Genomic DNA, 22,539 nt, shown 5'->3' with positions numbered 1-22,539 from the left:
GAGGATGATTACTCCAAAGGGCAGTTAAAGAGAAAGATACATAATAGAGTGACAGAAATGAATATTCTTTTGAAAATGAGAGCTCTGGGACGGAGTTGGGCAGGACATGGAGAGGGTTAGTTTTCAGGAAGGACAAATGTAGTTGGAAATCTAAGATCACCATGGAGAGGCAATATAGCGCAGCTGTTAAAACCATGGATTTGAGGACAAGCCTGTTCCACGTCTTACTAACTGGATGATGTTGGCCAAGTTTATTTAAACTTTGTGTGGTTTAGTTTCTTAGTGTGGAAATGGGGGAGTGATAATGCTGATAGTACTTGTCCCTTAGATGGTGTATTAAGTGAATATATAAATATAAAATATATCAAGCTAATAAGAAGCTCTTAGGGCAGCTTCAGGTAGTAAGCACTATAACTATTGGTTATTATTGTTCATTCGACAGATTTATTTTTAATTCATGAAAGAATGAATCATCTTTTAAAAATACAAATGCTCCTGTGATCCTAAAAGCCATCACTTCCCACCTCCTTTCAAATCCTTTAGTTTGAGGGATGGCATGTGCTGAGAAGACTTAAGAGAGAACAAAGAAAAGTAGAAAGAAGGGAAGTGAATCACTTTTATTCTTTTTACCCTCTTACTCAGAATAACCTGCATCTTTCAGGTTTCGGTAGCTAAAATTTTATTTTCTGAGTATACTATGTATTGTTTAAAAAACAAATTTCATGCTAAATACAATGAAGCAACTTTTGAAATGAAGGCATTTTATATAAAACTGTTATGCTATAAGTTAATCAATAAGTAGACTTAATATTTTTCTGTTCCTGATGGCTATCATTTGTTACTTTTAAACCTAGGTTAGCTTTAACATACTGCTTTCTGCAATTATAATAAATAATCCTGAAAAATGTCAGTTTAATAATTAACATGCCCAAATAGATCATTCTAAAAATATTTAAGAAAATGTTGGAATTTCATTCCCAAAGTGAAAATTTTCACTAAAAATTTTCTCCCCAATTATTCTTCACCAGAAAATAAAGTGCATTATTGATGACTCTGGACAATGTTTCGGGAGTAGAGATATTTGGGTACCAGGACAGATTACTCAGAAGGAAAAAACCTTCACGAGGTAAGATCCCCTCTTTCTGGGCCTGGGAACAAGGACCTGCCTGGGGTGGGGGGGCTCTCAGGAGCTGAAGAAGTTGATACAGTAATAGGATTTTTCTGCTATTACAAAGCTGAGTTGGCAGCCCCAGTAGCGAGCAGAAAGTGTTAACAGCTGTCCTATTACTGCTGATTGGATTCTGGGAATTTAGTTTTGCTTCTTGGGGACAGCCCGGGAACAGCATGAAAGTTCCAGAAAGCTGTATCCCACCCATTTAATACTGAGCATGTTTAGGCCTCTTTTTGGAGAAAGGCTTTTCTCAGAAATGACATGTGTTGTAAGAATTAATCAGTTAATCAAAAGATATTTGAAAAAAAAAAATTAAAAAAAAAAAAAAAGAAAAGGGGCGCCTGGGTGGCGCAGTCGGTTAAGCGTCCGACTTCAGCCAGGTCACGATCTCGCGGTCCGGGAGTTCAAGCCGACTTCAGCCAGGTCACGATCTCGCGGTCCGGGAGTTCAAGCCCCGCGTCAGGCTCTGGGCTGATGGCTCAGAGCCTGGAGCCTGTTTCCGATTCTGTGTCTCCCTCTCTCTCTGCCCCTCCCCCGTTCATGCTCTGTCTCTCTCTGTCCCAAAAATAAATAAAAACGTTGAAAAAAAAATTAAAAAAAAAAAAGATATTTGTTAGTTCCTACTTCATTTTTAGCACTGGGAAAAATACAAATGTAGACTCTGACTCTAAGATGTCATTCTGGAAATCACTGCTAATTTGAGCCATCTGCAATTTGGAAATGGCTTTGTTTTACAGAAACTGGTTATACATAACTTAATCTAAGTTTATACTTTGTACTCTAGAACAGCTCAAGAATAATATACAGATAAATGTTACTTAGGTGCTTAGGAGGGGTGGCTGGAAAAAGAGGGGTTTGGAGAAGTGGACTTGTGTTTCTCGGATAAAGGTTTTTCTTTGTTGGGGAAGGACTGGTGCTCTGGGGATGGATTTGCCTTCACATCAATGAGAAGTAAGGGAGGGCAAGCTGCTAAAAATTTTTAAGATAGCTCTGTAATTGAGTCAGAGGCCTTATTGGGTGCCAAGCTACCATTAACTTTTATATTAATCAAATTGTTCATATTAATATGCAAAAAAATTAATATACTAAGCCTTCCTAAAGGCTAAAGATTCTAGCAGCTTTTGCATTTCTAGCAGGTAGGAATTTCTTTATTCTGTGATACAGGTTAAACATTTACTCATTTAACAAATATTTCCTTGCTGTCTACCATGTGTCAGGCATTATTTTAAGCACTGGGGATACAGCAGAACACAAAAATAGCCCAAAATCTTTGCCTTCACAGTGTGGGAGACAGACAATAAATCAAGACTAAAAAGTATGTTAGTGAAAGGTATGAAGGAAAAAAGTAGGGAATAGGAAGCATGAAGTGGGTTATAGTTCTAGGCATGGTAGTCTGGGAAAGCCTTTGAAGAAGTGACATTTGAAAAAAGATCTTAGGTAAGTTTCTTCATCATCTAAATACATTATATGTTCTAAATTTAATTCTGACTCAGAGCTGCAGTTTAACAAGGTAGCAAGAAATTTCACCTCAGCCAGGTTTTTAGAGTCTTCCCCACTTCCTAGGGATGTATGGGGTCCTCAGGTTTTCTGTCTTCCTCCTCCAAGTGAGTTTCTAGCCCTTCATCTTGCTCCAGCCTCATTGCTCCTGGGGTCTCTGTGTCCAACCCCGTAGAATTCCTTTGAGGGGCCAGGTGTGGGTAAAGGAATCTTTTGTTATGGCTAAGAAGCCATGACTTAAAATTGTCTGTCACCCAGCATCCAAGTGCTATCTCATCAGAGGGGCTCTCCCCTGTGGAGATATTGCCAGTAAACTGGGGAGACCCTGGGCCCTGGAGCCTTGACCCAGCCTGTCCCAAAGGTGTTGCTGGAGCTTCTTGGTCTCCTCACGAGAAAGAATTCAAGGACAGACACAACACAGGGATGAATGACACAAGTGGGAAAGTTTATTAAAGCTAGAGTATACTCTTCAGACGTGACAGCTGGTGACTTAGAGAAAGAGAAGAGCTGTGCGCACTGGGGTTTGGGTTTCTATCTTTTATTGACAGTTACAAACTAGGGGTGGAATATTCATTACTAGGGGCAGGGATTTCTTGGAAGCTGGGTTTTGGCCTTTTCTTCCTTTTTTGGCCAGGGTTTTCGTGTCATGACACCCACCTTCTTGGGCCTGTCTGGTTTGATCTGGCTTCTTGTGGAGTGCTGCCAGGACAGGCCTCTGACTTCCCTGATAGGTGGCCATGACTTCCTCTTTGCTGGCTTCTGGGTATCCTGCTAGAATCTAACTAACTGCTTACTCTAACAGAGGCACAAGTCTGGGCTACTCTGGGAGCTCCCCTCCAAACTTCCAAACCCATCTTTAGTCCAAAGGCTCTCGTAACAGGGCTACTTCTCTCCCTCACATTTCTTTCTAACAGCCCTTATAATAGCCCAAGCACCCAAACAAAAGCCTGGGTGGTAGTTTTCTAGGTGTCTCTCTACCATTATATTTAACTTCCAAGGCCACAATAGCAAGGGAGTGACCTTTATAAGATGAATCTCAGAAAGACAGCCCTCATTCCTTTGAGTCTCACTAAGGACAAAACACAATTAATGTCTCAATAAATTACCTTGCCATACATTCAAATAATGAATGTGGTCACTATGAATTATTTTTCTGTCAATACACTCAGAGAATTGTTGGAAAAATACTTCTGTTCCTCTCTGACCTATCAGCATTATGAGTACCTGTGCTTGAATTTGAAAATATTCACCTTTCTGAATATTGTTACCCAGACTATTTGCTATCTCTCCCTCCTGCGCTGGTTGGGGGTAGATTTATAACAGTTTATGTAAAAGACCAGTAAAAATGGACATGGCATTGGTAGTGGCCAGCAGAGAGATTAGGAGACTAAAACAAAGGAATAAATGTCAAATGGAAGAAAGGTGGGAGTGGGAGAAGGGAGGAGAACAGGGAAGGAGATGGAGTATTGAGAACCAGGGAAGAGAAGAGACCGAGGAGAAAATGAAGTTAGATACTCAGGATGAAGGAATAAAAAAAAAAAAGAAAAAGAAGAAGAAAAAGAAATCTAGAATAAGGAGTAAGGACAATAAAGAAACAAGTGAGGAGCACTGATTCAGTGTTAAACTCATACAGTCAGAAGGTCAGAAGTTTGACGTGTGTCATGGGACAAAAATCAAGGTGGTGGCAGAGCTGCATTTCTTTTTTGGAGGCTCTAGAGAAGAATCCATTTCCTTAAAATTTCCAACTTTTAGAGGTTGCCTGCATACCTTGGTTTATGGCCCTTTTCTTCCTCTAACTTCAGAGCATATCTCTGACTATTCTTCAATCATCACATCTCTCTCACAGCCAGGAAAAATTCTCCATTTTTAAGGAGCCATGTGATTAGATTGTGCCCACTTGGATAATCCAGGATAATCTCCCTATCTCAGAATCATTGGCAATGACATCTACAAAGTCCCTCTTACTGTAAAAGGTAATATATTCACTGGTTCTGGGAATTAGGATAAGTACATCTTGGAGGAGTCATCATTGTGCCAACCACAGAGATTATGTAGCCCTAAGTGGAACCCTCTCTGTAGATCAGAAGATCAGGCAGTGCATTACAGGTGGGTGTATTTTAGGCCACATCAGATGTGTTTTAGCATACATACCATTTAAAATGTAGAAATAGAATGTCATTTATTCTCAAAGAATTAAAATATGTGTATTTTGGTAAACAAAAATGTGTATATGTATTTTATTATGTTCTTATGTAAAAGAGGAAAAAATAAATAGATAGACTTTGAAACCTTATATGAAATCACCTACTCTGATAACCTGAAGCCCAGGACTAGGTGTTAAGCCACTGAAGTGCTGGTTCATTTGACCCTTTATGAAGATCACAGTGAGCATGTTTCCTCTTGGTGCTTCTCTGCTAAGATGCTTATGAATTTAGAAGACCTGCAGGTGACTCTGGATGGCAGCTTCTGTTGATTTCTACAAGATGCCTAAATAGCCTCTCCTCAAATGAAGAGTTGATCCTTGTTTCTATGTAGCCAATGGACATTCTGTAGATTCATTTCCTCATTCATACACATTCATCATTGTAACTGGTAATTAGCCCTTTGTGGGGAACATTAACAAGAACCCCTTCATGAATTTAATCTGACCATCTGATTCTGATTCTGATTCATGTCCTGTTCTCATCTTTCTACTCTTGTACCAGCTCTCTGGATAAGCTGTGAGTAGAAGTAAAACATTCCATGTGAGAAAGAAAAATGAGGTCTGGGAGAGAAAGAAAGGAACTTTGTGATTTACAGTTGCTCTTCAAAAATAGGCCTGACCTTTTGCTTTAAAAGACTTCAGGAAGGAAATGTAGTAGCTGAAATTATCCACAGACAGGGATATTTATCTTAGGTTCCCATCAAATGGAAAATAGCACTTGTTTGTTGAATACGGAGTTCCAAGTACTTGCTGATCACTGGAGCCATTAGGACTGGGTATCTTCCTGGGTTTTGTTGGGTAAGAGTTTATCTATGTAAGAAGTCACATTATACAAACATAAACAAATTCACATAAAACCACCTCATATTTGCCAAATACTTGATTCTGTAAAGTTCTTTCACCTCAGCTATTTCATCTGGTCTCAGAGTAACTTGGAAGGTGGTCAGAGCAGATAAGAAAATGGAGACACAGAGCAATTAGCCATATTCTCATCTCACTTGGTCACAGGGCTAGGTAGTGAGAGTTTAGATTAGAACCAGCTTTCCTAACTTTCAAACCAGGGATTTTCCTACTTGATTATGTCAATTAAAAAAAAATCCAGTAACTCAGTTAAAGTAGAGTTTTAATGACTTCATAACTGTCAGAGTTATAATACCAATTTTCACTGACAATGTATATTTAGGCTCATTTGACTGTAATTTGGTGGTAGGGGAGAATAAGAAACAGAAAAAGAAAATGGCATTTCATGCAGTATTATATAAAAACATAATAAGATCTTGAAAGCTGCAATATTATATAAAGAACCAAGAAAAAACAAACACTTTCTGTACTATTTTAGAACATGGTTTTAGCACATGGTTTTGATCACATAATGAATATAAAGATCAAACAGTAAATGCAGACATGACCTTTGAGCTTAATTGTTCAACATGCACAGAGCTGAGTACTTTCTGATCAGTGTAATTAATCCCACCCAAAAAGGGGTAAATGATATGCCTTTAAGTCTAAAGTTAGGCTGTAGAATTCAGAATTCTACCTTTTACCCTATATGTTTCTTTTCCTCACTTTGTCTAATTTAGGTCAGTTGTAGAAAAATTATTTTTACTTAAAAAAATGGTCAACACATTTTTAGGGCTGGTTTGGGAATTTTTCTGGATCCAGAAAAACCATAAACTTAACCAGGTTGATATTTTGTTTTTGTTTTTGTGCCAATCTAAAAGTACACACAAAACCTTTCTTCTTGGTTTTACTCAACAATTTCTAGCAAATGACAGTTTTTAATCTTTCAAAGATATACTTCAAAATTAAGTGATTTGTCTTTTTTACCTAATAATTTCTTCCTGCCTCTTGAAATATTTCTCTAGCCATATTGAATATTGACAGGGAAAAGTCTCCACACATACACAAGATTCCTCTTAAATTCTCATATATGTTTTGCTGATGATATTTGTGGCAGATAAGAATATTGCAATTCAGTTAAATAGATGAAAAGTGGCTTCTGTTTGGAATACTACAGTAAGGAATTAGATCTGGGTCACATAAAGGGCAAGCTCATGAAGCCTGTCCAGTACTACTGTCTTGCCTCATGCAAGGAGCATAAAATAACTCTTCAGGCTTTTATTCATCAAAATGGAATGTGTTTCATTAGGAATTCTACTCAAAGAGTGAGACTGCTTACTGAGAAAACTATGTAGCAATCATCTTTCCCTAACCTAAAAAAATAAAATACAAATGTGGAAAAGTTCACAGCATTTCATGCCCCCTACCCTGCCCTCCCATGACCACCTGGAGACATGGTTGAACCAAGAAGATGTATTGTAGACCCTCAGTGGTCTCAATATTAAGAGTCTGTGCAATAACTTCGAGGTTCTTCTCTGATTAGCTGTGTTTTCTCATTTGCATTTGTAGGTTGGAGAACAACTGGAAAGTCCACATCTAAAAATAAACAAAGCAAAGCAATAAACACCCTCTTATTATGTTACATTTCCTTTAATGGGGCAAGTGGTAGATATTTTTGTTGAAATGATGATTGGCAAACCAATTCAGTTCATAAGATATTGAGGATGCCTACCCTTTAAAGGACTTCAAAAGGGAAGAGACACTATCTTTACTCTTCATTTAAGTTCTGTCAGTTATAGAATTATAAAACAAAAGCACTGAACCCAGCTTTCAACTTGAAGCAATTGCTGAACCTGGTGAACTTGAACCACCTTGTGGGGATGAGGACACGTCTACCACATATGTCATATAGACTCTAGTGTATATCTGTATGCAAAATGCCCCCTAAAGTTGTTCAGTGCACAATTACATATATGGTCCTTGTTGAGAGAGAGGTCAGAACTTGGAGCTTGCTTAGATGAAAGTCTAATAGGAAGCTTCCCACATAATGCTGTACCCAAAATGGTTATCACACTCTAAGTCACCATACCCCTAAATCTATAAGGAAATTTGTTAGGCTTGCATTTTTGTGCTGAGGTGAAAGAGGAAAGAGCTCCCCTACAAATACTTAATGGCAAGCCAATGAGCATACATATTGGCAGACCAAATTTAAATATCCATGTGTTCCAGGAAACCTCAAGCTGATAATTTAGTTTAAAATGGTCCAGTATAAGATGTGCTCCCAAGCACCTAGCAGAAGAGAATGGCTCCACCTTCAACATAGGTCTCAAAGATTCATTAAAATATTGCTTAAATACATGAACTCAAGGTAAAAATGAATAGAGAGATCGGGGAGATATAGAGAAATAGAGAAAGACCCTCAAAAAAATAACTAAAAAGTTGCAAGAAATGTAACTCATAGTGAAAACAGAGAGAGAGAGAGAGAGAGAGAGAGAGAGAGAGAGAGAGAGAGAGGGAGAGAGATGGAAAGATTGAGAAGGAGGGAGTGAAAGATTACACACAGAAACAATGCACACTGAGTGAGAGCTAGTAGAAACAATAGGCCAAATCAGACCCACAAAGACTTCAAGTCCTGCGCTTTTAAGACATAGAATAAAAAAGAGTTGCATGTGTTTTTTAAGTGACCAAGTAGATTTTGAAACTATAAAAAAAGAAGTTGAGATTAAAACACCTGAAATTTAAAAACCTGATGAGTGTGTTTATAGCTAAAGAGAGAATGAAGTAGAAGACAGATCTGAGGAGGTTAACCAGAATGTAATAGAGAAACAAAGAAATAAAATATGAAAGAGGTTAAAAGACATGAGGAATAGAGTGATAAAGTCTAACATATCTGATAAGACTTTCAAAAAAAAATTAGAGGCAATATTTTGAAGATTTAATGGCTAAGAATTCTCTAGAAAGACACCAATCCCCAGATTCAAGAACAAGCCAGGATAAATTAAAGATAAAGTTATATCTAAGACATCTTAGTGACATTAAAGAAAACCAGTGGTTTCAACAGCAGTCTTATCTCTGAATAGCAAATGTGTAGGCCAGAAAACTATGGAATTATACTTTTAATATGTTAAAAGAAGTATCTATCAACCTAAATTTGTTTACAAACTGTGCTATTGTTACTTTTTTCAAAACCATAATATAAAGGCATTTTCAGACAATAAAAATGGAAATTGTGCTACTCAATTTAAAAGATGTGATTCAGCCACAAAGAAAGTGTTACTAGATGGAAAATTTGTGCTGTAAAAAGGAATGATGATTAGTAAAGAAAATGGTAGATATGTGAATAAAACTAAATGATTATTGACTATGTACAGCAATAATAATTTATGAGGCTTAAATTAAGATCAAACTAGAATACAGCAATGGTGTATAAATCAGAAAGGGAGTGATCAGAATTAAGGTATTACAGAGGTCTTGTATTGTTCAGGAGGGGTAAAGATAAGAATTAACTTTAAACTTTGGTAACTTAAGTATGCCTGATAAGTGTTTAGAATAACCCTTAAAGAACAGAGCAAAGAATATAATTTCCCAACTGGAGAGGAAAAGAAATGAAATATGAAAAAAAAAATCTATCATTACAAAAGAAAGAAAAAAGAAAAGAGAAACAGAAAAAAAGGTCAATTTAAAGTGATAATTAAATATAACTAATTATAAGTAAGTAGCCCAAGTTACTCAGGTAGTAAGTAATAGAGCTGGTAATCAAACATAGGCAGTATTTCTTAGAGTCTATTCTCTTAAAACTGTGCTATACACAAAAAGGAAGTATATATACTTCCTGTGCTAGTAGGAAATAATTGAAATATATAGTTAATTATAACAAATACAAATGGACTTAATACTTTATTTAAAAGAAAAACTTTCTCAAACTGAATAAATCCCTCCCCCCCCCCCACGTTTATAAAACACACATCAAAGGACATAGAGACAAAAAAGTTGATAGTGAAAAGATGTAAACATCTTACCACACAAACACTAATAAAAAGAAAGCTTATGTGGGGCTCCTGAGTGACTCAGCTGGTTAAGTGCCTGACTCTTGATTTTGGCTTAGGCCATGATCTCACAGTCATGAGATGGAGCCCCGAATTGGGCTCTGAGCTGGGCATGGAACCTGTTTGAGATTCTCTCTCTCCCTCTGCCCCTCCCTGGCTCAGGCACACACTCTAAATAAGTAAGTAGGTAAGTAAGTAAATAAATAAATAAATAAGAGAAAGCTAACATAACTTTAACAGACAAAAAGCATTGATAGAGCTAAAGAGTAACTACATAATAATATAATATTCAATTCACCAAATAACTATAAAAATTCTAAACTTATATACACTAATAAAAGCCTCAAAATATATGAAGCAAAACTGATAGACTTTATAGAAAAATAGAGAAATCCATCATCATAGTGGAAGATTTGAATGCTTCCTCCAGTAACTGACTGGTGAAACAAATCTTTAAAGATATAAAGAATTTGAAAAGTACAATGTTGTGGACTAAACTGTGTCACACATACCTCTTCCCCCTGCCCCAGCTCATATGTTAAAGTTCTAACCCCCAGTCCCTCAAATATGAATCAAATTTGGAGAGAGGGTTCTTAAAGAGGTAATTAAATTAAAATGAGATCTTCAGGGTGGGCATTCATTCGGTATAACTGGTGTCATTATAAGAAGATGTTATTAGGACACAGATACACAGAGGGAAGACCATGTGAAGACATAAGGTGAAAATGGCCATTTACCTGCCAAGAAGAGAGGCCTCAGAGGGAGTCAATCTTAATGACACCTTAATCTTTTACTTCTAACCTCCATACTTGTGAGAGAATAAATTTCTGTTGTCAAGCCACCCTGTCTGTGGTTCTTTGTTAACAGCAGCCCTAGCAAACTAGTACATACAATAAGTTGGGTTTATTTAACAGTCATATATGGAACGGTGAACCTAACAAATGCAGAATGTATTGTTTTGAAGCAATGTGGGACATTTATAAAAATTAAGTTCTAGGATACAGAGCAAGCCTCAAGACATTTTGAACTATTGTATCATGCTCTCCATAATTTCTGATCACAGTGCAGTTAAGTTATAGATGCAAACAATAATAAAAAACCTGAAAAACCCCACAGGTCTACAAATTAAAACTTAGGCCTAACTTAGAGACCAAAGAAAAAATTATAATGAAAATGAGAAAATATTTAGGACTCTGATTATAAGAACAATATAAGAATGTGTGTGTGTGACACTAAAGTGTTACTTATAGGAAAATTTATAGCCTTAAATGCTTAATATCACAAAAGAAGAAAGGATGAAAATTAAGAAGTATAAAATTTAAGAAGTTATAAAACTAACAATAAATTAAGAGAAATAATAAAGAATAGAAATTAATTAAATAGAAGCAAATATACAAGAGAATCAAAACCAAAAGTTATTTGAGAAGACCAATTAAATTTTCAAATATCTGGTAGAATGGCTAAAAAAAATGGAAATAACCAATACAGGGAGTGAAAAATGGGACAGTAATGCAAATACATGAAAGGTAATAAGAAGAAATTTTGAAGAACTATTTTTTTAATAAAGAAAATCTAGATGGCCTATAGACATTAAATACATTGAATCAGTAATTTAAAATTTGTACAATCACACATTAGCCCAGAAAGTCCTACAAAATCCTGTAGAAAGAAATAAATCTAATAATACACAAACTCTTTAAGAAAAGTTTAAAAAGAAGGAATCGTTTCTAATTTATTTCATGAGGCATAATCTTGATATAGAACCCTATAAGGAAATTTTGACAAAGGAAAATTGTAGACCAACCTCACTTATTAATATAGATACAAACATCTAAAACAACATTAGCAAACCCATTTTATCAAAAAATAGTTAATTCATCATGACTGCATTGGGTTTATCAAAAGAATGCAAGACTGTTTTAACATTGGAAAAATAACATATAGTTCTTCACATTAACAGATTAAGGGAGAAAAATCATGATCATCTCAACTGATGAAGAAAAAAATATTTGATAAACTTTTACACTCGTGACAAAGTTCTAACAAAAAGGAACAGAGACAAAACCTACAGCAAGCCTCATAGTTAAGATGCAATCTGGAAAGCATCTTCTCTTCAACATTTTACCGGTAGTCTCAGCAAAAACAGAACGGCAAGACAGAGAAAAAAAATTATAAGAGATGGGAAGGAAGAATAAAAACTATCACTGTTCATACATGATACAAGCAATTATGTAGAAACCCTGAAGAATTTACAGATAAATAATTGGAAATAGAGAGCTTAGCTAGTTTCTTTAATTCAAAATCAATGTTTAAAAAAAGCACATTTCTGTATACCAAAACAATGTAGAAAATTAATGTTATTTATTTGTAACTATATAAAAATGGATAAAGCATTCAGGAATAAATGTAGCCAAAAATACGTAAGATATCCTTAGCAAAAGCCAGTAAAGAAGGGATATACCATGTCACATGTTAGAAGACACATTTTTTAAAATGTCAATAGTATGTAACTGATCTACAGAGTCACTGCAATTCTAAACAAATTTCAAAGGTTTTATTTAAATATCTTTTGTTTAAAAACTTGATAAAACTGATTCTAAAATTTATATGGAACAGCAAAAGGCCAAGGATACATAAGACTTCCCTGAAAAACAGAGTGGGAAGACTTGCCTAAACAGTACCAGGAATTTTATAAATGGGCCTGGTGTTGCATACAGATAGACAAAATGAGCAGTGAACCAGAACAGAAAGACCAGAAAGTCCTCCATATATCTATTGAAACTTAGTGTATTCTGAAACCAAGACTAGAAATCACTGTGCTCTGACAATTTTTTTCTATATGTAAAACTTGAAACTGGAACCATACATCATATGACATATAAAAATCAGTCCAGATGATTAAACATGTAAATGTGAAGAGCAAAACTATAAACTTTGAAAGGACCACATAGAAGAACCCCTTTATATCCTTGGGATAGGGAAAGATTTCTTAAAATACAAAAATCACCAAAGATAAAGACAACAATTGACATTTTATTACATTAAAACTGAGAACTTTGGTGTATCAAAAGATACCATAGAGTGAAAAAACACCAAGACATAAACTGAGAGAATACATTTTAAACAAACATGATAAAGAGTTAATACCCAAATATAAAAATATCAGTTAGAAAAAAGTACATGATATAATGAAAACCTGCAAAAGATTTGAATAGGCATTTCATAGAAGGAAAAACTCAAATTAACAACATAAGAAAAGAGATAAAAATTAGAACCACAATGGCATACCATTTCCCACCCACCAGGTTGGCACACAATTAGTCTGGTGATTTCAAGTGTTGACAAGGATGTGGAACAACAGGAACTCTCATTAACTTTTAGTAGTAATGGAAATTAGTGCAATAGTTTTGCAGAACAACGTGGCATTATGTAATAAAGTATAGATGTACAAACACTTTGACTAAGGTATTTGCTGTTAGCACTTATGCACCAGAAGATATGTATATGAACATTAATAGAAGCATTGTTTGTAGTGGACAAAAAAGTGGAAACTACCCAAATATCTGTTAGCGGTAGAATGGGTAAATAAATTTATGGGATGTTCTCACGGAAGAATACTATACAACAGTGAAAATGAATGAAAGGCAGTCATAATGTGAATGGATCTTAGAAATAGTATGTTGAGGGGCGCCTGGGTGGCTCAGTTGGTTGAGCAATCGACTTCAGCTCCGGTCATGATCTCATGGTTTGTGAGTTCAAGCCCCGCGTTGGACTCTGTGCTGACAGCTCAGAGCCTGGAGCCTGCTTCTGATTCTGTGTCTCCCTCTCTCTCTGCCCCTCCCCCACTCATGCTCTGTCTGTCTCTGTCTCAGAAATAAACATTAAAAAAATTTTTAAAAAGAAAAAGAAATAGGATGTTGAGTTTTGAAGAAAAAAAGCAAGTTGGAGGATAATTGTTGAATATAAGCCCATTCACTTAAAGTTCAGAAATATGCAAAACCAAGCAATATATGGATTAGGAATGCAAATTTATTTATTTGTAATGTTAAAAAGAATATTAAGGAAATTATTACATTATAATAGCCAGGACATGGATGGAGACAATCTAAGTGTCCATCAATGTTTGAATGGATAAAGAAAAAGTGTGTATGTGATAGAATATTATTCTGCCATAAAAAGAAAGAAATCCTGCCATTTGTAACAACATGGATAGAATGTGAGTACATTAAACTAAGTGAAGCAAGTCCGATAAAGACAAATACTGTATAATCGCACTTATATGTAGATTATAAAACTTATTGGAGATTGGATTTGTGGTTACCAGAGGTGAGGGTAGTTAAAAGGTACAAACTTGTAGCTATAAGATGAATAATTTCTGGGGATGTAATATACAGCATGATGACTGTAGTTAACACTGCTATATGGTATGTTTAAAGGTTGCCAAGAGAGTAAATCATAAAAGCTCTCATCACAGGGAAAACCTTTTTTCTTTTTTCTTTTTGTATCCAAATGAGATGATGGATGTTATCTAAACATATCGTGGTAATCATTTCATAAATATATATAAGTCAGGTCATTGTATACTTTAAACAATGCTGTACATCAAATATCTCAATAAAACTGAAGGAAAAAAATGATTACAAAGGATTTAAGATAGCAGAGGGAAAAGTCAATAGGAACTGAAAAGGTAGTGGGATATTCTTTTTATAAAAGGTATAAAGTCAGGTCATAATATTTGTATGTATTTAGTATTTAATAAAAATAATAGCAGATTAAGGAATTAAGTGAATTACCCCCAAACCTCAACCAATAACCTATATTTAGGGCTTGAAATGGAATTGTCTGACTCCAAAGCCCTTGGTTGTAGCCATAATAGTATCTGCTCTCAAAGTAGTTGGCATAAAAGGCTAATAATCCACTTTCTCATTTTCCCTTACTTTGTGAGTTGGTTAGGCCTGTGGCATCTTCCACTCCCTGCCATGGGTGAATTTGCAGAGAACAAAGAACCTTCTCCTTTTCTGTAGGAAGGGTATTTAATTTCTTTCTCTAATCAAATTTTGTTCTACCCTTCTCCTCTATGTTTGTTTGTTTGTTTGTTTTTTAAGTTTATTTATTTTTGAGAGAGAAGGAGGGAGAAAGCGAGAATCCCAGGCAGGCTCCATACTATTAGCAGAGAGCCTGATACAGGACTTGAACTTATGAACCATGAGAACATGACCTGAGCTGAAACCAAGAGTCAGACGCTTAACCGACTGAACCACACAAGCACCCCTGTGTATTTGTTTAATTGAGGTAAGATTCCCATAAAATTAGTCATTTTAAAGCAAACAATTTAGGGGCGCCTGGGTGGCTCAGTCGGTTAAGCGTCCGTCTTCGGCTCAGGTCATGATCTCGCAGTCCGTGAGTTCAAGCCCCGCGTCGGGCTCTGTGCTGACAGCTCGGAGCCTGGAGCCTGTTTCAGTTTCTGTATCTCCCTCTCTCTGACCCTCCCCCATTCATGCTGTCTCTCTCTGTCTCAAAAATAAATAAAGGTTAAAAAAAATTAAAAAAAAAAGCAAACAATTTAGTATAATTCACCACTTCTATCTAGTTATAAGACATTTCCCCCAAAGGAAACCCAGTACCTATTAGGCAGTTGCTCCCTGTTTCTCCCTTCCCCAGGCCCTGACAACCATCAGTTTTCTGCCTCAATGGACTTGTCTGTTCTGGTTATTTAATATAAATGTATCATGCAATATTTGTTCTTTGGTGTCTGGTTTCTTCCACTTAGCATAATGTTTACAGGTTCATCTACATTGTAGCACGTGTCAGTATTTCATTCTTTTTATGGCTGAATAAAATTCCACCTCTCCTCTACTTTTTGTCCTTTCCTCCTCAGAACCTCCTGGGTTTCTCTTAACTCCTTTTTCCCCTTTATCTAGTTAAATTTTACGGCTCTTGCTCTTCTCTAGCAAAATGTCTAAGATTCTAGCTGCTTTCTCTCTATCATACTTTGATGGGATGAGCCCTTATCTGAACAACTCCCATTTTGGGGTTATTTGCAACTGTGATCTCTGTACAACTACTGTTTTACTCAATTCCTTGATAAAACTGTTCAGTAGAACAGCCCAATATGATTTTAACTGCTTTGTCTGGCATGGAGAACATTATTTGCCATCTTATCTACAGGGTGTAGGGAGATACTGTGCCAAACGCTTTGTTGGTATCAAGATTCATCCCTTCTAGGGTTATCCATCCTCATAATCTCCTACACCTCAACTTCTCCTTTTTTATGTCTTCAGCTTTAAATGTCACTTCCTCAGGGAAGCTAGCTTTACCTGCATCCTTTGGTTTGCTTTGCCAGGGATAACTGGTTCCCATTTATGCTCTTGTTTCTGTTCCTTGTTACATTGTCTCACAAGTCAGGCCTCCTAGTGTTTATTATCACAGCCCCTGTGCCTCTTCTTTGGTGTGCTTATACTCGTAAATTAGCTAGCTCTTTTGTGTCATTATTTCAATTTGTCTCCCATCTCCTCCGCTAAATTGTAAAATCCAAGATAGCCCAGTCCATGTATTTTCTTTTTCTAGCTCCTACCACAGTGTCTAACAAATATTAAGTGCTCAATAAATGTTTGCTGTGGGAAAACTATCTTAATAAACCTGTCTAGTAAACAGGTTTTTACACTGTTTGTTTGTTCACTGAACCTTGGCAGCCAAAAATTGAAGAAACTTTGGATCCACTTTGAGTTTCTTTTGGGTCAGCATTCTGAGCTGACTCACTTGTCCTGGTCCCCTGGCCCAGAGCCTTGATGATGCTTACTTGGTGTATTTATATAAAGAAGAAGTAAAGGACTTTGGATTAGTTAGTTGCAAGAATTTTTTTTTTCTATGAATTAGTTTTAGAAATGGGTCCCTTTTGGTTGGGGGGAAGAAGGTAGGAGGGAGATTGAGTGGGGGTTGGTGAAAAGAGAGAAGGTGAATTTAATCTCTTCCTTGATGCCCTTTACCTGAGCAGCAAAGTGTGATGAATGCTACAGAGCAAATGTAATAAATGTCTCAATATCTTGGCTGAGAGCAGGAGTCTAATTACAAGCCATATGGCCTCTTCAGCACAGTGGCTGTGAATTTATTTGGGTTTTATCCAGGTGAGTAACAAGAACAGTTAAGCAATCAATAGATTTTTCTATCACTGAATATCACATGTTTAGAACCAAGGTCAACTCTATAAAATCTTCTACTTAGATATCTTATTCCCTCTCCTTCCAAAAAATGGGGAAGTCATGATTGCATGAAAAAAATCTTTAGGGTTTAACTGGGAGTTTTCAGTCCATTGCCTTCAGTTTGGGGGGAAAAAAAACCAACACTGAATTTAGCTGTTGTAATCTTGGATTGTTTTACCAGGGTGTTTAGAGATAACTGGTTCTCACTTACTCTCTTGCTTCTGTATTTTGTTTCTCTCTCTCTCTCTCTCTCTCTCTCTCTCTCTCTCTCTCTCTCACACACACACACACACACACGCAGAGTTCTAGGAAACAGGGTATCTGAAGATGGTCTACAGAGTTCTCTTAGCTAGCAGTAGTATTCTGATTTCATTGTGGTCTTCAGCTAACAGAGGAATATACTGGGTCTAAATGAGATTGTTTTAAGTATACCACTCAAAAATTCACAAAGTGGAACTTCGAATTTGTGAACATTTGAAAGGAAGGGAAATCACCTGGTATTTATTACCTTTACCTTTCAAGTTTCAAATTTTCCAAGATGAAAAAGAGGGGGCGATGGGCTCCCCCCAGATACTTTCTCTCTTCTGTTTTATCCTAATTGATTCATAAGAATAATAGAATTTCTCTGTGTTCCTAGGATCCCACTGGGAGTATATTTTTATTTTGAAAAGAGATGGATATCTGTTTACAAATTCTATAGTTTCCTGTGAATATTGAAGAGACCACTGAAATTTCCCCCTTTCTTAAGTGTAGACTCTGGATTATACCTTCTCACATAGTTGAAAGAGACATAATAACTAAAGCTAATCTTTCCTCTCTACTACCAAATCCCACCCTGTACCACTACTCTCAAATAGAAACTGGTACCATTTACAGCATCAAAACGTATCTTAGGCTTTAGCCAGTGTCAAGGAGTAGGTATGTTTGTAATATGTACATAATAAAAAATATCCAAGAAAAATTGTAGACTTTAAATATAAAACTAGAATATTAACTATCTCAAGTCAAGTGAAAAACATCTGTAATGTTTTTTAATAAGTCAGCTGGCTAAAAAAAGTTTGATATTTTAAATTTGGATTTTCATAAATTAAGAAATATCTAGTGTTCTATAACGTGTCCTTAAAAGAGAAGTTTGAGGTGTTTATTCACTGAATTCAAATCACAAATGTATTTCTCTAGTTAGCTTCTTTCTTCTTTATTAGTCTAATTAGGCATAAGGAGGCAATAAAGTATTAAGTAGCTATAACTTTTAATCTGGAGAGAAGATAGTCTCGTATTAGTTTTATTATAGTTTTTATCTTGGCATTTCTGAGAATTGCACTTAGAATAATATAAGATATGCTAGCCATACTTCTTTGAAAATTAATACTCAAATATGAAAAATACATTTTCATTTGTAATATTCATATACTGGTCAAATCTCTAAGTACAGTATACTCTGTAGCATAGCATTTACATTGATAATTAATATAAAACCCTTGCTCCACCTGCTTCTCCCCATCCCACTGTATCATCTCAATTAGCTTCAGTCTTCCCTGAAAGTAGGGTATTATGCTTCACAGGCATTTTGTTCTATTACTCGCCAATGAGTATCAAGCTTGAAATGCGGATTTATAGTCCACTCAGAGAAATGTTTTATCAGTACTGGCTGCATAATTAGCAAAACACAGTGCACAATGAAAAATGTGTTATACCTGATTCAAAAGCTAAGAATTTGAAGTGAGGCACCTGGGTGGCTCAGCTGGTTAAGTGTCCAACTTCAGCTCAGGTAGTGATCTCACAGTGCTATTTGTGCTAATAGCTCAGAGCCTAGAGCCTGCTTCAGATCCTGTCTCCCTCTCTCTTACCCCCCTCCCCCCATCCATGCTCTGTCTTTCTCTGTCTCAAAAATGAATAAACATTAAAAAAATTTTTTTAAAAGCTAACAATTTGAAGATGGTGACAGCAGAGTAATAAATCAAGTGTTGGAATTCTAGCCAGTGCAATAAAGCAAGAAAAATAAATAAAAAGCATGTGGATTGGAATGGAAGAAATAACACTATTTCTATTTGCAGAGGACATAATTGACATCATAGAGAATCCCAAAGAATTCACACATATCAATACAAATTAATGAGTGAGCTTAACAGGAACACAGGATACAAAGTCAGTACACAAAAATAATTGTAAATACTTGTGATGAACAAGTATTTAAGTATTTAATCTGGAAACCCAGATTAAAAGCCAGTGCCATTTACAATAGCTCTCCCCAAAATGAAATAGTTAGGTATCCATTTAACAAAACATATTCCATCTCTGTATTCTGAAAACTACAGAACACTCATAAAAGAAACCAAATGAGACCTAAATAAGTAGAGACACATCCCATGTTGTTGAATTAGAAGATTCAACATAGTAAAGATCCCAATTTTTCCCAAACTAATATACAAATTTCATGCAATTTTAATTTTAAAAATTGGTATTTTTCTGTAGATTTAGACAACCTGATACTAAAAGTTATACAGAAAGGAAACCAAACTAGAATCACCAAAACAATTTTGAAAAACAATAAAGTTAGAGGAATCACACTAGCTGATTTTAAGACTTACTTTAAAGTTGCAGAAAGCAAGATGCGTGTGTTATTGGTGAAGGGATAGATATAGATCAATGGAACAGAATAGAGTCAATAAATAGACCCATAGAAATATAGTCACTTGATTTTTAACAAAGGGACGAAGATAATTCAATGGAGAAAGGATAATCTTTTCAACAAATAGTGTTAGAACAATTAAACTCCATGTGCCAAAAAAGTCCACCAAAGTTGACCTAAGTCTACACCATAAACAAAAATGAACTTAAAATGGGTCACAGATCTAAATGTTAGACATAAAACTATGACACTTTTAGAAAACACTGGAGGGGTGCCTGGATGGCTCAGTCAGGTGAGCGTCTGACTCTTGATTTTGGCTCAGGTCATGATCTCATGGGTTCGTGGGTTCAGGCCCCATATTAGGCTCTACGCTGACAGTGTGGAACCTGAGGAGCTTGCTTGGGATTCTCTCTCTCTCCCTCTCTTTCTTCTCCTTTCCTGTGTGTGCATGCTCCCTCTCTCTCTCAAAATAAATAAACTTTAAAAGAGGGGAAGAGAACATTGAAGAAAATCTTTATGACATAAGGTTAGGCTCAAAGTTCTTAGACATGACATTAAAATCATAATCCACTTAAAAATCTGATAAATTTTTCATCAAAATTTTTGCTATGCAAAGAAGCAGCAAAAAATATGTATCCAGGATAAGAGTTTTGCAAAACAAAACCCATAAATATTTACACAAAATTTTTTTTAATGTTGTTATTCTTAGAGAGCTGGTGCCAGAAGGTTGGTATAAACTTGCTTTTGACTCTATAATCCTTCTGTGGTTGTTGAATTTTTGAGTATCTCTCACTTTCATACAAAGTCCCAAACCTCCTCACCATTGGCAGCTTTCAAATGAGGTTAGGCAGCAGTCTGATAAAAAATTGTGGAAAGGTAAGGGTTGACTACTCAGATTTCTTCCACCTCTAAAATCCTAGGATTTTATGATTAGATTCAATATAAAGTAATAATTCCCCAAGTGAGAAAATGTTTGCCATGTTTCATTTAATTTCAGAATCACTGAAAAAAAATCTTGAAGTGCTAATATCTCACCAGTGTCTTCTAATGGACTCAGATATTGATGTATGCTGCCTATCATTTTTCATGAGTAGCTTGATATCTGCATGATTAGTAGCACCTTTCAAGAATATTTTCTTTAACAACTTTAAATGGCCCCCCTTCTTTTGCAGAATAGAAGATACCACATTATGTTTATTGGATCATAGTCCAGAAAGCAGAGTCTTCTCATGGAATCTGCTTTTTCATCTTTACAAGTCTTAATGTTTATTTTATCTGTAAACATAAAGTCTCTGAATTAGTGAATAAAAATCTGAAATTAACTAGTGCAGCTAGCTACAAATAAGGCATAGATTTTCGTAATGAAATGTTAGATTGAAGAGCAGTGGTAAATTTACTGGATGGTTAATGAGTTTTAGCTTCAGGGACCTCTATCTGTGCAAATCTTTCTAAGGGCCTTTTGGGGCCCTAGCAATGTGCTTATATTTTTGTAGATTTGCAAAAGTAAGATATTTTAATCATAATTAGCAAAAACACTGTCTCTTTTCACTTTGACTTTCCCTCCATCATACTTTTCTTCTTCTTTTTTTTTTTTTTAATTTTTTTTTCAACGTTTATTTATTTTTGGGACAGAGAAAGACAGAGCATGAACGGGGGAGGGGCAGAGAGAGAGGGAGACACAGAATCGGAAACAGGCTCCAGGCTCTGAGCCATCAGCCCAGAGCCCGACGGCGGGGCTCGAACTCCCAGACCGCGAGATCGTGACCTGGCTGAAGTCGTACACTTAACCGACTGCGCCACCCAGGCGCCCCCATACTTTTCTTCTTAATGAGTGGCAACAGAGGGGCTATGGATGTTTTGAGGGATTCAGTTAAGAGGAAATAGAGTTAAATGATAAGTTTCATTTGGACTTGGAGGGATATGTTTTTGTGGTTTGCAGAAACTCTGTTTATAGTTAATTATTGCTAGCCATACTGGCATGGGAATGGCTCGAGGAATACTATAGCTCCCTATGCCAGTTCACTTGCTGAGGAGACATGAAGATCCATGCCACAGGTGATGTCACGCTATATGAATGTGTCCAGGGGGCTCTGATACTGGAAGTATTAGGTGATGTAGAGGCAACAAAGTTGGAAATGTGCAGACTTAAAAAGTGGTCTGTGAAAAATTCTTCCAAATCTTACAACTTATATATGAAATAGACTAGATTAGTCTTCCCAAATTTAAAGCAATCCCTAAAAATTTAGACATTATTATTAGTGAGTTGTAAAACCAAAAGAAATTTTTCTACTCTACCAATGAGAGAAAACAAATTTTGATCAAACATGCTAGAGGAAAAACAATTAGTTTTCTACTCTTCCTACAGAAAACGACATTCCAATATTATTATTAAATGAAGAGGCAAAGAATAATGAATGCATCCCAAAAACATAAGGAGAAAGTACTGTAGAGGTGTGTCAGGCAGTTAATTAAACTATTCGCTATTTTTCTAGATTTTCTGATACATGATATTTTCAGTTTTTAAAGTTTTAAATTTGTTGTGATTTCATTTTCTCATTCCAAATAAATATTCACTTTCAGATCTAATTTTGTATTTGTAATTTCATGCTTTTTTTTTCTTAAGAGGACTGCCCAAATAGTGTGTCAGGCCCTATAAAACCTGGATCAACTCTGCATAGAGCTTTTAAATATTTAACCATAGAATAAAGCTTGTCCTTTTGCTTAAGGATTCTTCGTAACACAATCAGACTTAGTCTAGAATATGACCTCTGCAATGGAATTGGTAGCTCTGGGGAGTAAGAACTAAGAACAGTGAGAGGCACACAGATTTATCACTAGTCACCCTGCAGGAAGGAAACCTGGGTGGAATTTGGCACTGAGTGTAAATTTCTGTTCCAGAAAAGAAATCTTCTGCAAAGGAGGTCTGCTGAAATGACCTGGTAGAGCTTTTATCT

At 35.9% G+C, this 22,539-nt stretch overlaps 1 protein-coding gene across 4 annotated transcripts in view; it reads right to left on the bottom strand.

Moving 5' to 3' along the window:
* Positions 1–5,981: 5,981 nt before the first annotated feature.
* The window catches only part of DNAJC5B (DnaJ heat shock protein family (Hsp40) member C5 beta), an 84,040-nt gene continuing 67,482 nt past the window's right edge, over positions 5,982–22,539 (bottom strand). For all 4 annotated transcript variants that reach the window (XM_043602198.1, XM_043602197.1, XM_043602199.1 and 1 more), the window contains one exon: positions 5,982–7,307. In XM_043602198.1, coding sequence (XP_043458133.1) covers positions 7,213–7,307 — 95 coding nt within the window. In that variant the 3' untranslated portion in view covers positions 5,982–7,212. The remainder of the gene's footprint in view (positions 7,308–22,539) is intronic.

This window comes from Prionailurus bengalensis, chromosome F2 (assembly GCF_016509475.1).
Source record: "Prionailurus bengalensis isolate Pbe53 chromosome F2, Fcat_Pben_1.1_paternal_pri, whole genome shotgun sequence".
Classification (NCBI taxonomy): Eukaryota; Metazoa; Chordata; class Mammalia; order Carnivora; family Felidae; genus Prionailurus; species Prionailurus bengalensis.
The sequence above is the reverse complement of the archived record's forward strand: the minus strand, read 5'-3'. Positions and strand labels throughout refer to the sequence as shown.